At 36.3% G+C, this 15,133-nt stretch overlaps 1 protein-coding gene and 1 long non-coding RNA gene across 5 annotated transcripts in view; one reads left to right on the top strand and one right to left on the bottom strand.

Annotated features, from left to right (window-relative positions):
• The window catches only part of BIRC6 (baculoviral IAP repeat containing 6), a 171,078-nt gene that overhangs the window by 39,517 nt on the left and 116,428 nt on the right, over window positions 1-15,133 (bottom strand). For all 4 annotated transcript variants that reach the window (XM_014876424.2, XM_014876465.2, XM_014876433.2 and 1 more), the window contains exons 64-65: window positions 12,976-13,140; window positions 10,908-11,076 (exon numbers count right to left, since the gene is read on the bottom strand). In XM_014876424.2, the coding sequence (XP_014731910.2) occupies window positions 10,908-11,076; window positions 12,976-13,140 (334 nt within the window). The remainder of the gene's footprint in view (window positions 1-10,907; window positions 11,077-12,975; window positions 13,141-15,133) is intronic.
• LOC148224286 (uncharacterized) lies at window positions 737-5,106 on the top strand. The gene is made up of 2 exons (XR_015802282.1): window positions 737-1,714; window positions 2,830-5,106. It is a non-coding gene; the product is annotated as an uncharacterized LOC148224286 (long non-coding RNA).

Raw genomic sequence — 15,133 nt, 5'->3', positions numbered from 1 at the left:
AATATACTTAAGACACTTTGGAAAAATAATGAGAAAAAATATAAGGCAAATTAAGTTGAAAGTGGAAGAGTTTAAAACAATGATTTTACTGTCTTCTGCTTTCTCTATAAAACATTTATCAACGCTGAATTTCAAACAATGCCTTGTACTCCTAAAACATGCTATTCTGGAAACTGATTAAGGTTTCCAGTTACATTCCCATTGTTCAAACTCAATATAATTAACTGCATTTTGATTTTTCATAAACATATACAAAAGTACATTTTTGTACATTTGAATTCTGACTTGCTTGGCATTGCAAGTATTTTTTACAAAACAAGTTTTCCGATATATTTAAAATACAGCTGCATTCACAGCAAGAAGCTATGCTACATCAATGAAAACACATTGCACTGGTAGCCTTCATAGATCAAAGTGACTGAATAAAATGATTTGAAATACAGTTCCTTCCAGAGGTTATTAAAATTGTGTGCTTTTTTTTTTTTTTTAATCTGGAGAGACTGGGAGGAATAGACTTTACAGAGTTTTCCCCCCTTTCCAATTGGGCAGGAAAAAATTTGCCTCTCTGATTTAAGCAGGAAAAAAATTGTTTTCAGTTCCTACGAAATCAGAACAGGATTATTTTAAAGTGTTTTCATTAATTACATGGTAACCTGCATTCTTTGGGTGGTGAATAAAAGAGGAAAAGCATTTATTTCCCATAGAAACAATTGCCTGTCAAACAAAGCATAAAAAGACAAAAGGCAGAAACACTGTTTCAGCTTGAATGCCTTAATGTCACCATTTGTCATGCAGCACTTCCTGAGAAAACCCCGAAGTACAGTTAACTCTGCTCCTCTTTACACCGTGCACTTTCTCCATTGGTACAGGATTAAAATGTGCCCAGCCTGACGATGAAACAGCAGAGCCATCACACATTGTTATGCAACTCACTGTCTGCAAGGGTGGCTCGTAGCTCCTTCTTTATTCAGCAAGTGCCAAGTGCATGTTTAATCAATGTCACAGCTCACCACAGTGTGCAACTAAAGCCACTGTCATTCCTCTCTTCAGATTTGCCTGGCTGAGTTATGCAATGCTCCGAAGAATACCTTGGAATTCTTTCCAGAGGCTCTGAAGGCAGGTGTGTGACAGCGTTCACACCACTGCCAGCAAAGCAGACCTCTTTCCATCCTTTTTCAGGCTGGACTAAAATTACATAGTGTGACTGCACGTAGTTTGCTGCATTTGGAATTACAGCATGTCAACGTGAGAAAGCCTCTTCAGACGGCTGCCACAAAGAGTAAATCAAAGGCTGGGTGTTTCTGAAGTCTTAATAAATAACTAAGTATAACTGAATAAAACCAGGAGCTGCTTGCATTTTCTTTTAAGACAAAACAGAACAGCATGCATTTTGTTGCTCTGCATCAGCTAAGGAAAAAAAGCCTCAATTTTAATGAGAATTAGTCAACAGTGAGGAGTATTATGAGAAACAGCTTTACTGTTTTTTCGACTACAATTGCTTTAGTGGATTACTGAGAAACAACACCGGCCATTTGGAAGATTCTGCAACATTATCCTCACCGATAAACTTCTTCATCAAGAAACTGTTCGTGTTCCTATCTGGTCTGTCTGAGAGAGGAGAGCAGCCCCTTCATGAAGATAAAAGCCTGGTTTGCCACTGAATCGACGAGTAAGAAGCATGTCTGATGACATTTTATTCCTGATGCAATGTAGGGTAAGAAATACCGTTTTTTTAACCTTTCTGTAAGATATGCTCAGAGCTGATGACATCAATTAGACTCACAGCAGAAAATACGTTAATGTCTAATGATTAAAGCTGTTTGCCAGGAGAGAAAGATGCTATTGCACTATAAAATGACTGTGTATCTTCAGTAAATTGGAATGATCTGAACTAGTAGAAATCCCCATCAAATTTCTGATCAATAAAGCTAAAACAGCATAGCAGATTACATACAAGATCAACATCCCAGTCACCAGTGAACATAATTTTACAGGGAATATGTTTTTAGAGGGTATTTGACCGTAAATTAAGAGTACAAGAGCAGCTAAGTAATAGAAACGACCTGTCAACCTCACTTCTGCAACCAAAAAAAGATAACAAATCATATATGCATGTGTCAAATGTCTACTTGAATTCTTATATTGCATAGAATGTTGCTGCTATGAAAGTACTACCATCCTGTGGCATACTGCAATAATCAGCATATATAACAACCACCTTTATATTTGAAGAGACAGACATTTTCTGTTAAATGTTTACTGTTGCACAGATGTCCAAAAGCTGATCTATTAAACATGAAAAAGGATAAGATCTCACTTGCAATTGCCTTCTTGGGGGCTCACTGGTGAAAAACAACATTAATACTGTATTAAGGAGGCACATTTTCCATGTTTGAAAATAGCAGGAATGAATATTTTCAACTGTTTTTGTTATCTGGCAGTTAAATATTTAAGAAAAGCTGAAAATGCATATAACCTCCCCAGGCATTTCAGAGTATTTGACAATGCTCACATACCTGCTTTCACCAGTATCATCTTTTGTAAGGAAACAAATTAGCTGGCTAAAGATAGATTTTAAATGTCTTTTGTAATAAAGCATATTAACTGGCTTGAAGCACCAAGGTATTTTTCACTCCTATTAAATCCATACCTACAGAACATGTATTTTTAACATGGACATGTTCATACAAAAAGAAAACAAAAGACAGATGCAACTTAATAAATGCAGCATTAAGAAATGTTGTACGAAGAACTACAGAATTGTTTTTAAAAAGATCAAAGCTTGCACGTTTGTCAGACCAGATTTACCATTTGCTTTCTTTTTTCTAGCTAGCTGCCAGAATACTGGTGAAGGTATTTGCAGGAAAAATGGGGACCTCTGCCATCACAACACTGGAAGATGTAAAAAGGCAAGAGGAGAAAGAGGAAAAAGAAGAATCTATTTTAGCACTGCTTGGGATTATTGGAACTGTGCTAAATTTATTTGTTATTGTTTTTGTGTACATCTACACTACACTTTGATGACATTTTTGAAAATCAACTGCACAGCACAAAGTGCAAAGACCTTCAATAGTAAGGATGGTCTCTAAATTTAAAGCAAAAAACCCACCACTCTCTGAAAAGAGCATCAAAAACATTCCAGAGTGAAGTGTCTGGCTACGGGTGCTGCATCAATGACTGCAAAGTGTACCTATGAGCCCAGCTAGGGTGCTAAATTACGTAAATGAAGGCAGAGCAAATACAACTTCTCGTTGGTAACAGATGAAATCTGAATAGCAGGATCAGAGACGGCACTGTTTTATTGGCAGCAAACATGCAAGACAGAAATGTAGGCAAACACTGGAAATAATCAGAACACAGAAAGAGATAAACTAAATATATAAGTAGCTATAAGCAAGTCCCATGCCTTCTGTGCTTTTGTGCAGTATGTCTCTTCATAGCTGAGACCAGAAAACAGGCAAAGGGTTTTTTATTTTTAGGCCGCCATAATTTAGGATTATAACTTACACTAATGTATAATAAGTGTGGAAACAGCAACACTGTTATACTAGAAGTTGTAATATTATAAATAAAATTTTAATTATTGACTATATTCTGCAGCATTTTTGTTAGTCTTGTGAAAAAGGTTAGATTTTCTTGCCTTTACTAAATCTGTATTTGAAATCATGATGCTATACTGACAATGTGCTTTTCTAATTAAAAATACTTTAAAGTGGTGTGAAAAAATAAAGAATAATTTTAGTACATCTTTTAAGACATATTAATAATTACAGTGAAACACTAATACATATTCTCTAAATGAAAAATATCTTAAATTACATTTTCTATATCATCATTTTTAGAATGTGTTTAACAGAAGCCAAATACAATTCTCATGTTTTCACTCTGATGCTTACTTTCAAGTAAAACATATCATGCAAAGATTCACAGTGTTGCATGGAAAACAGGTTTAACCTTTGTCCAGAAGACTGTACTCTCCTTTTCTGGACCAGGTCCTGAATAAATTTTCCCTTTTTGCACTGCCTATGATTGAGGCCCAGAATTGCAACTCTTAATCATACTTCACAGAACATTTGGCTACTGAAATTAGTGAAACTAATTCCACTTATTTAATTAAATCTACATATGCCTTTAAACTAGATTCAAAGCTGCAGACAGTCTGAGACCATAGAAGTTTTTGCATACATGAATGTAACTCACATGTACCTTATAATGAAAATTACTTTTGAGAGCTTAGGACTAAAAACTCATTAAACAGATAACATGAAAAAAGTAAAAACAAACTCATTTTAATAAACACTTTTCTTACAATTACCTGTGCCACAGAGGAACAACAGAGCAGCTGCATTTCTGAATATCAGCTCAATTTCTTCTAGGCTACAAAACTACATCCACTCCCTCCATAAAATGACATGTTGAAGAAATACATCCCTTATATAGGTGATAGCTTATTAATGGATATGATTTGGTAACTGCTAAATCAACTGAGCCTTTGGAAATCACTTCAAAATCAGTACATGCACAGAATAAAGTCAAGGACCTAGAAGAGAATTAATTTGGCAATGATATTTCAGTCAGTTGCAGAAACACACTGTAACACTGATTTATGGACAAATGAGGTAGAAGATGGTATATTCTGGTTTTGCAACTCTGAGTTAATACTGGCTCAACTAGAAGAAATGATAGAACAGAGCTGAGGCTGCACTGGAAGGAAGCACATGCAGGCAAGAAAATTCATTCACCAGCCACAGTCTTCAGCAAGTCTCTATTAAATGTATACTTATTTTCAGTACCTGAAGCACCAAAGCATCCTGTAAAACTAAGCTACATTCTAGAGGAATTATGCAGATTACTAATGTTTATTTAAGACTACAGAACAGATATTACCATTATTTTCTCAATGTACTTCTTATATCTACATATTTATGGATATTATTGCATTTAATCTCATACTACCAGGATATTTGAGATGAGTGTCTGAAATTAAAGATTACAAGAACCTGAAAACTGAAATTCAGGTAGAAATTACTGCTGTTTATTTTGATCTTGAAGTTATTTAAAACTTGTCAATTCTGTGAAATAAATAAACAGTTCTGTTTCATATCATTTCAGTGCATAGCTCTCTTCTCAAAATCGTGATTCAACCAGTACATCAGCATTACAGTGAAATACTGCACCTTTTTTTTGTAAGCTCTTCAACAGCAAAACAGAAAAAAAAACATTCCAAAATTATAACCAATTCTTTTACCAATGAGCTCATTAACATTAGTGAAGGCTAGGAGAACTTTTAATTTCAGTAATTATATGCTGTCTATCTAAAATGCCACTGTACTTCTAATTTCATTTGTAGCAAAGCAAAGGCTTTGACCGTTAGAGGAAAGTCACAGGGTAACTTTATCATTAGACTGCCTCAGCATACAAGTTACATTTTGTTTTAAAACAGCAATCTGATGCTCTTTCTTAACAGGCAATACCTGCAGGCTACACTCACGTGGACCTAAGTCTAACTTTAGCTAAATGAGCTCTAATAAACAGCTTTGGTACTTATACATTTAATCCAATATATGCTTAAGAATGTCACCAACAAAAAGTATCTTAATAGCAACTACCTCTCATTATACACAGCAAAAAGTCACCAGTCTAGGGAAAAGCAGAGTTGCACGATGATTCAACACTTACACTGCAGCAGTACTGTCATACCTTCAGTGATGGATGAATAAAGAGCTCAGGGTACCTGCCTCAGAGTACTCAGCATACTCAGTTCAGTGGGACTGGATTACTTGGCAGAAAGTAAAACAACACTATGCAATGCCTAGTGTGTCTAGTAATGCCTAGAAGAACTGTGATTGCTAAAAAAGAAATACTCTACCTTCAGCAGACCAACTAGTGCAGCTCATGGTCTGAGGCCTGAACAGTACGACTTCAATGGACTCAGCTAACAAAGGTACATCAAAAGAGTCAGAAAAAAGAAGCAGCACATTGACATTCAACAGATTTGTTCACAGAACTGATTAGAAAAAGTTCACAATGAGGTATTTGGCAGCAGGATAAAGCAGCACACATTAATGAATCCACAAGTCCATGATGTGGTAGTACTTGGTAAACTATGAAAGGTGCATTGGAAGCAAATATTGGACTCTCATCAAAAGATGTTAGTCAGGAAAGACAATCCTTTTAGCAAAGCTCTCCCACAGAAATGCATCATCTCTTCTCAGCAGTAAAACCCAGGGAACACTAAGCTCATATAACACTATGCTGAGCATATCACACCACATCTTTGTCCACAAAAGAAGGAAAGGTGCCTAAGAAAGGAGCAGCCAAGAAAACCCCAGCTAAGCTAACAGTATCATCTGCTTCCTGTAAGCCTGGAAATTCAAACAAGGAGAATTCAAGCAGAATTCTGCAACTTGCTATGAGATCTGTTTTCCAAGGAAAAGATGATAACAAATCTCAATATTTGGCTTTAAATAAATCTAAGGTTTTGCTAGATACTAGTTTAAGGACAAACCAGCACAAAACTGTATTTTTTACCATGAAGAGACTACCTAATATTGTGGTATTGACAAATCCCAACTTCACCTGGCTTCTTACTGTTCAAGCCTATTAAAAAGTAGACAGTTCCTGCCCTTTTCTAAAAGTCACTCGGTTTTTCTTTTGTTTCATGATTCCTTTCCACTGCCTTGTCTCTATAAATCTTGTTAGCTCCAAAGACTATTATAAATACTGCTTTCTTCTCTCTCACTTGCAAATATTATCTTTTATTAGTTTCCATACATCTATCAGTCAAAAAACTCTTACTTGTATCAGCAAAATCAAGACCTTCAAGATAAGTCATGTATGGTGACATGTTTGCTTGGAACTTCTTGTTATACAGTGCAAATTTCATTGCTGTGCATTTTGTCAAGAAGAGAAGTGTTGACATATTTGAAAGAGTCCCTAAATTCTTTCAAATGAAACGTGCTGTACACAAGAAAATAGTGAAAAGGTTTTACATCACAGTTTTTGGTGTGAAATATGCATATATGCATGGTAATGAATACATGCTAGATGTTTCATGATACAGAAGTTAAAAACTACATCAATTTTACAAATGGAAATATGAGTTAAGTCTTAGGATCAAACATAGATATTATAAAAAAACTCTCACCGTGTTGCAAAAATACTTTTTTCATTTACAAAATGAAAGATAATAAAAGCCACAGTAATGCCATAACAAGACACGAAACAAGCACCATAAAATGATCAAGAAATGGTGAGGATTGCAGCAGCTATTGCCCCTTGTCATGAGAGCTATCTTTCATGCTAAGAAAACTTCTTCAACTTCCTTCTCTACAAGAAAAAAGCAATTATAGAAATTAATTAAAGTGGTCAGTTCACACTTTTCAAGGACTTCACAGTCACCTCACTTTGATGGCAGATGAAGCTGCAGAATATCAGAGCAATCTGGTTTGTACTGATCTGGTTCAAGGTGACATTTCTAGAAGATTAAATGTTACGTGAGCACTACTTGTCTGATCAATATTCCTTTATCTAGAACTATATAGACAACAATCTAGTCCATGTATGTTTTGGGCAAATTAAGCAGGATGCCAAAATAAACTGAAGCAACAAAAAAGCTAGCTAGATTTATAGCTATGACACAGGCCAATCTGCCAAAAGAGCTTTGTGGGCTGGATGTGCCAGACCTGTAGCTAACTGAACACGTGTAAGCAAAATAGAAAATTCACATCAATACCAGAATATTTACTGTCTTATATTACCACAGTTACCAGCCTACTGTGCAATGGATGGAAAGAGCATGTCTGCAGCTTCATTGCACATATGTCTTTATCAAAACCTTTTTCCCCCTTACTTTTATGTGTATGGTATATGCACATAGATATGTGAAGATGACTGTTATTCCAACAATTACAATGAAACCTAAAATCTGGTAGAATACCTTCAGCAAAAAGGTAACCTTCAGCTGGTCCCACCAGTACCCATTTAAATCTGAAAAGGTTACAGAGCTGCTGAAAATCACTAATTTCTGTCACTATTGTGCTGGGCACAGCTTGTTCCTGCTTGGGTGCCAGAACCCAGGAACATTCTGTTAGCATTCTATTTGCAGTATCCTAATTTCTCAGTCCAGCATGTTACAGGAATACAGTATACAATACCTGCTTCTTCCACATAGAAGTATATTTTGACAGCAGAAATCTGAAAATTAGAATACGATATCCATGCGCATTACTTCTAATGCTGTTCCCTTTCCTACTCTCCCTAGACTCCATTCAGCCCTGCTAGACAAGAGACAGTTATTCAAGACAGATAAATTTTAAACTAGATAAAGCTCTATCAAGATAGACTCATATCTGTTCTACTGCATTGCTCTGGTCTTCAAGATTAAAAAAAAAAATAAAAATAGTAGTAATAATAAAAAAGTAAACTCTGTATTTGAAATATTTGAACCATAAACACATTAAGAGAATTTTTCAGTCCCACAAGCATTGTACCAGAAGTTAACACAGACTCAGAGCTTCTCAACCTGCCTCTCTTGTGTTAGTTATGTCTCCTGACACTCAGTGTCAGGGAGACCAAGAGCCCCAGCACCACGTGCAACTTGCACTCATTAACGTGAAAATTATCTGTCTGCCTTTCAACTCAGCACTAATTACTGCACTGGAATTATGCCTTGTTATCACTAAGACAAACTGTTTTCAGAGGTTCCTTCCCAACTAAATGCATCTGGCTCAAATATTAACAAAGAAAATACATTCTTTCCAGAAGCCATCCTTTTTGCACATTTCCATTTCATACTATCCTATTGATATGGCACATAGCCATCCTATTGTGCTTCCAAAGATGAGCTTGACTGATGTAAGCCTGAAAAGTTATTACTTTTTAAATCCAGGAGAGCATTGTTAATTATAGTATTGTATAGATTTCTGAACAAATACAGCAGGAAACATTCATATTGCTTGAATCAAAGGATAACTCTCAGATTTTATAGTTCTTAATTTCAATAGAAATAACCCCATTCTTTGTGAACTTGTAAACTGAAGAGCAGTTTTCATTTTTTTCTCTGAAAAGCAAGGTTTTGCTTTGCTTTAATACAGTTTAACTGCTAAAGTGCTCATTCTTCCCTAATTGTTAATGCACAGACACAACATTTCAACACCTCCTGCCAACCACAAACAACAGTAGTTCAGCAGTGGAAGACATACCTAAAATGAACATGTCTCACCAAAACGTTGCCTTTTCTTTGTAGATAGAGAGAACAAGTGGTCCCTGAAAGCCAAACTAGTCTGAACTTCTTGCCACCAGCCACATATCTCATCTCTTCTATCAGTATCTGACTGTTCTCTCCCAGTTAAAGGTGACTTACACAGACAGATACATTCTTCTATTGAAAACAGCAGAAAGCAATTTCAGAAGCTGTGATTCATCTGTAACTCAGGACCAACTGCTTCATCCTCTAGATGACATGGCATTTTTGCCAGGCCTTTCAATGGCTCTTCCTTTTCCTCAACAAAGAATTTACGAGTATCTGTTAGAAACATTACTTTATTCTTTTACTTTATAATTTTCTTGATTGTCTTACATTATATTTTTAAATGCAATAACGAGCTTGGTCTATCATTAGCTCATTTTCCTCCTTGCAATATGTACAAAACAGAATCAACGAATTCATTGCAAAATTAGGGTGAGGTGTCAAACTGCAGACTAGCAAGTGAAAGACCTTCATATTTTTATTTTGACTGTAAGACCCCAGCAGAGTTTTTGAACTAGTTCCATTCCATCACACAAGATGATGTAATGTCCTAGTCAGTACAAATTAAAAGAGCCACATTCTTGTTTTAGTCCTAAGTAGTTTTGGAAATACTTAAGACAGGCATGATTTCTCTTTTGCCTCAAACATAATATATATGCTATAAAATTCTTTCATGAATTCACATCACCACACCCTCCAACTGGCATCCCAAAGAACTGCAGTAATGTGACAAAGACATTTATCATTTATTGCTCTAAAAATAGGGCAGGCAAAATAAGCTCCAAAACGAAATTACTCAGATTTGGAACAACTCCTCCAGATACTTAAGGATTAAATCCATCTTTATAAACAAAGTAACTTAATAAAAATCTAACCTGAGGCTCATCTCCATACTAAAGCCTGTCATCTAGTGAGACTGAACATAAATCACAAACCCAGTCTGCTGATTTTGTCATTAGTTCTGCACAGGCATTTGCTTAATTCATACTCTTCACACCACCTTGTAAAACTGAAATGGTTTCCCCAGCAAGGTACAACATACCAGGAGAAGACTATCAAAGCATCTTTGTTTTAAAATTACGAGCAGAAATTTGATGAACTCATAGAAATCACTTGTTTTTGCTTAAAAAACACCAACAATTTAATTGTTCCCATATATCTGAAATATTTTGCAGTTCTGGTAAGAGGCTTATTTTTGTATTTCCTAAATAAAAGAAAAAAAGCTTTGATTGAAGTAGAATTGCCCTACTATGTGCAACATCTACCAAATTCAGGCATGCATTTCCTCAATTTTCTTTAAAATTAACATTTTTCTTCATAGTAAGTTTCATGGTCTTGTACAAAGTACTCCTTTTCTCTGTGTATCTTCTATAGAAGAACTAACGTGAACTTTTCAGAGGAAAACACAATTTTCCTGTTAGTTTTAACAGCTGAAAAACTGCACCTCAAATTTAAGGAGATATTGAAACAAATGTGAGCATTTCAACAAGATTCTGTCTGACGATTCCATTTCATTTTGTTTTCTAAGGCTCAAGTGAATGCTCCATCAGTAAAATTCTAAACTGGCAAGTGTACTGAAACTAGCAAGAACCACCTGTTGTGGTGGATTTGACAGAAGCAAGGCAGCTGTGATTCTGCAGGAGGCAAGAGCCGTTACCTGAGTCGTTGCGGAGGTACGAGGACATTGCTGGGATGAGACAAGACTGACTGAGCAGCTCGAGGAGAACGGATGGAAGAGCGCTGCTGTTTTGGCCTCTCCCCTCATGGCTTGTTTGACTCTCTTCGTTTGATGTACTCCCTGCAGGATTTATGTAACTGGCAAGAACCTGAAATACACCAAAGTAATTCATCAAAACTGATTTATTTCAGTCAAAAGAACTTTGAGTTCCTCAAGATAGATGCCCTAACACTTCACTAACTGTTTTGTGAATTCAGTTCTGGTATTTATTTCAGCAGGCCCAAAGATGTTTCAGAAGAATTTCTATGCAGTTATTAGATTAATCAAACTTTGGCTAATATAAAATTAAATAACTATTATAATTCTGAATTATTTTAGGAGATCAATTAATATTAATTTTGACAAACCTGCTGGAGTTGCTCAAAGCAAGTTTGCCAGCTCAGACCACTGACACCTGCAGCTGACCAGTCCCTTTCACTTTAGAACACCAACTAGCAGTAGGTCTTTTCTTTTTTTCAACTGCAAATGCTTTGAATGTTTTTTTAACTTCCTTTGGGATGGGATTTCAGGGTTTACAGGTGAAACAGCAAGTTATGGTTACCTGGGGGAACAATTACTCGTGAGCACAGCTCATACGTGAATGAACAAAGAGCAGCCTTCCCCTCGGCAATGGTGGCAAGGCACCCCCTGCCTGCACACCCACCTGTCCCAAGGGTGGCTGTGGCTGAGTTCACAGGCCCCTACTGTGTGTTGTAGATGTAAGCACTTCTGATTTGTGCAGTTGACTCTCAAATTAAGTAACTTTGAGGCATGACAGGCTGTACTGCTTGAAACCCCAGGGACTCTATTCACCTTTTCAGCCTCTTTTCTTTCATTCTCCCTCTCTGTTCTAACCCCCTTACCCACAGTATTTTGCTGCAGCATCTTATTAGCACTCTGTACAACAGAATTTCTCTAGGTCTTTCTAGAGCAGGGACTAAGGGAAGTCTGCTGTACAACTGACTGATATGTTCAGCAAAATGCTTCTTCCTTCAACTGCTGAGTGCCCTAAGCAAATGCCTCCTTACTTCATGACTTATCACATTCACAGCTAAACCTCTCCCTGGCAGAATACAGAATACTGCCTGGAAGCTTCGCTGAGAGTAATTCAGGCCATTTTCCTCTTTCTTGCATAGAAAAATGTTTTCAGATTTTATTTATTGTACTTTTGCAAAGGATATGATCATTGTGCCTGGTAATCTACAGTGACTAAAATAACTGAGCATCAAAATGGTATCTTCATCAGGGGGTGAGCTTTTTCGAAATTTCATCTCCTTTTGCTCTAACTCCAGCAGGTTAGTTAATGCTTTTAACTGAAGGTTCTGTGAATTAAACTTTTGATGACTAGATACAATCTCATGTTCCCTACATTGATTAAAGGTAACAGGGATTGGTTGGATTTCATAATGGACTGAAAAGCTTGATAACGCAGGATTTACTTCTCATTAGGCATTTAGAAGACATCAGAATTTTACTAAGATCTAGATGTTAATTGGAGAACTACTATTGTCATGTAATTGACATACTCAAGATTTTCTAGTATGCATGAGTGAGATTTTATTATATTGGCATAACACACTCATGGACACCAGTAGCAACTACGGGCACTTCCTTAATAGCAGAGTGAAAATATGCAAGAAATGAATAGGCAATACACAAAACAAAATGCCTATTCCCGTATCCTTCTCCTTCTTGGACAGTCTTCACTTCTGACTGAGTACAGTGCTTTTGACAGAGGTGTGTGACAGCTCCAGGGAAATGCACTGGAACACCTCCTTGCTCACTTTCTCTTCAGACTCACACCCAGGTCTTTTATGCAGCAACCTAGTGACATCTGAAAACACCCTTGCTCAAAATACGATCCATATAATTTTCCGTTAAGACAGTTGTTGGCAAATAATTTTTGCCCAAAATATTATAATAACTCTACTGTGTGACTGACAAAACACCAGTTTTACTATCCATGCTTTAAGTGCCTCTCATTAATCAAAATTTCATAATTACACACCTGTAGAAGGCAGGTCACATGCTCTTCTTCTAGTCTTTGCTTAGTCAAGGCTTGTTCAACATCCCATCCTGAAGCTGTAGAGCCTGTTCCAAAGCCTGTACCCTTGGCCCAGTACAACTGCTGCTCTTCTGTTGATGCAGTATTGTGTGTACTTGACACCTGTGGCTAAGTTTAAAAAAAAAATAGAAAAATCACAATTATTGCTTGATTTCATCTTAGTAGCGCTAACTTTAAAAAGCCCTTGTTATGCAAAAGAAGATAATCCCAGTTTATTAACTTTCTAAAGATATCAGGATCCACTGAAATTCAAAGCTTTCCATAGAAAAGACTTCTACATATATGGAGTTCTAGTAAAGGTCAGAAGTAAACTGTTGAAAGTAGTTCTTCAATTTGACCAGTACTGTAAGCCCTTCATCATTCTCTTTTAAGATACTATCATTGCTTAAATGATGAGAGGTATAAAAATGCTACTTAATCAATATCATTCTAAACATCACAGTTCTGCAATTATTGCTGTTTAGAACCTAGTCACGTCTAATAACAAAATGAGATGAACGGGATGGGAGTGGCAATGTTACCAAGAGTACAGAACTGAAATGTTAAGATGCTCAAGTATTTGTTGATTTTGATTAAATGCTCCAAGATAGCAAGAGAAGCAAGTTACATGTATAGCTCTAACATTTGATCTCGAAGTCACTGAAATACACACTACCTCCCCTCTAGGTAAGAGCAAGGAAGTTACTCATGCTTAAAATTTTCTGAGAGCACATTTTTGCAACACTGCTTGTACAGCTTTTACCAATGATCTGCCTCAGTGATTTTAGTAACATAACTCCAATATTACACTGCTTAGCCCTCATGAAGTACTGTGGAAGTATTTACACTGATTTTTGAATTGGTGAAAAGGATGCAGAAAAAACTCCGATAAGCGTTTCTTAACTGATGTTTTCCTATTTACATATTTAGCACTCTAAACAAGTGACTTGCTACTTTCATTACTTGCTGACAATCATCTGGAATTGCAATATTGGTTTTGTGGCTCCGAAAATTTTCTGTTCACATCTTCTTCAGTGACTTTATTAAAGATTGTATATGAAAGAAGATAAATGATGTATGAACAGACTGCAACGGTAAAAGAAATTATCACCTGTTAAGTATCATACTGACAGTAGTCTGGAATAATCTTTTAACTTTTACACTGGGAATGGAATATGTCTTGGTGATGAAACAGTGTGGTTATTTTCATGTAGACATTACTCATTACATCACTCATGAGCATGTTGTGCCTTTAACACTCGAGAGGACTGTCATGAGCACTGAATTAAAGCACTTAAGGGAGAGCCTGGCCCCAGAAATACAAGCCTCAGTGCAGGCCTGATGGATCTCTAGTTTCAAGTTACCATCTATCACTTGATAGATATGAATTATGAGAAAGCAAGCTATTTAAGGGGTCATGGTAGCACTGAAGCAGAAATAAGAATTAATGGTTGCCCTTTCCCTCCAAACATGCAAAAATGCTAAGGTGTTAATGTGTCAGCAGCCTGATATCCCATTAGAAGTAGAATCTTTCAGCTTCCCCTTGAATTTGATTAGCCATTAAGGTGAATTATTCTCAGGCACAGCTTCATCTCTTGCTTGCTCAACCCTTCATCAGTATCAGAGCTGCTAAAATATGGACAGCCCTATATTTTGCAGGTACTAATCCATATTCAGCCACCAGGAAGTGCTTCAAGCCTCTATGAAAACAATGCTGAGGAGGGCAAGTCATTAATGTTTTTTTTAAACACTTTTACAGGCAATTGCTATGTTATGCAGAAATGGTAACTTACAGTCCTAAAAACAAAATCAGAATATACATATTTTGAATAGAGGGTGGTATAACACAGGAAATACCTTGAGAAAAATCAAATTACGGAGATTAATTTCAGATCTTGAATCCTATGGAAAATTTTGTCTTTAGATCTCATTTAAATATCAGTACAAAGATTATAACAAAAACCACTGCATTAATTCATTAATTTTCCCAACTCATTTATATTTGTGAAGCATTTGAAAGGAAATAGTTTGTAACGAGTTTAGATGATGAATGTTAAATAAGGTAATGAGGTCATACTACCTAGTGGGTATACAAGAACCACCATTCATTGAGCATTATGCC

This window comes from Sturnus vulgaris, chromosome 3 (genome assembly GCF_052056855.1).
Source record: "Sturnus vulgaris isolate bStuVul1 chromosome 3, bStuVul1.hap1, whole genome shotgun sequence".
Lineage (NCBI taxonomy): Eukaryota > Metazoa > Chordata > Aves > Passeriformes > Sturnidae > Sturnus > Sturnus vulgaris.
Note: the sequence above shows the minus strand (reverse complement) of the source record. Positions and strands in the feature narration are given on the sequence as shown.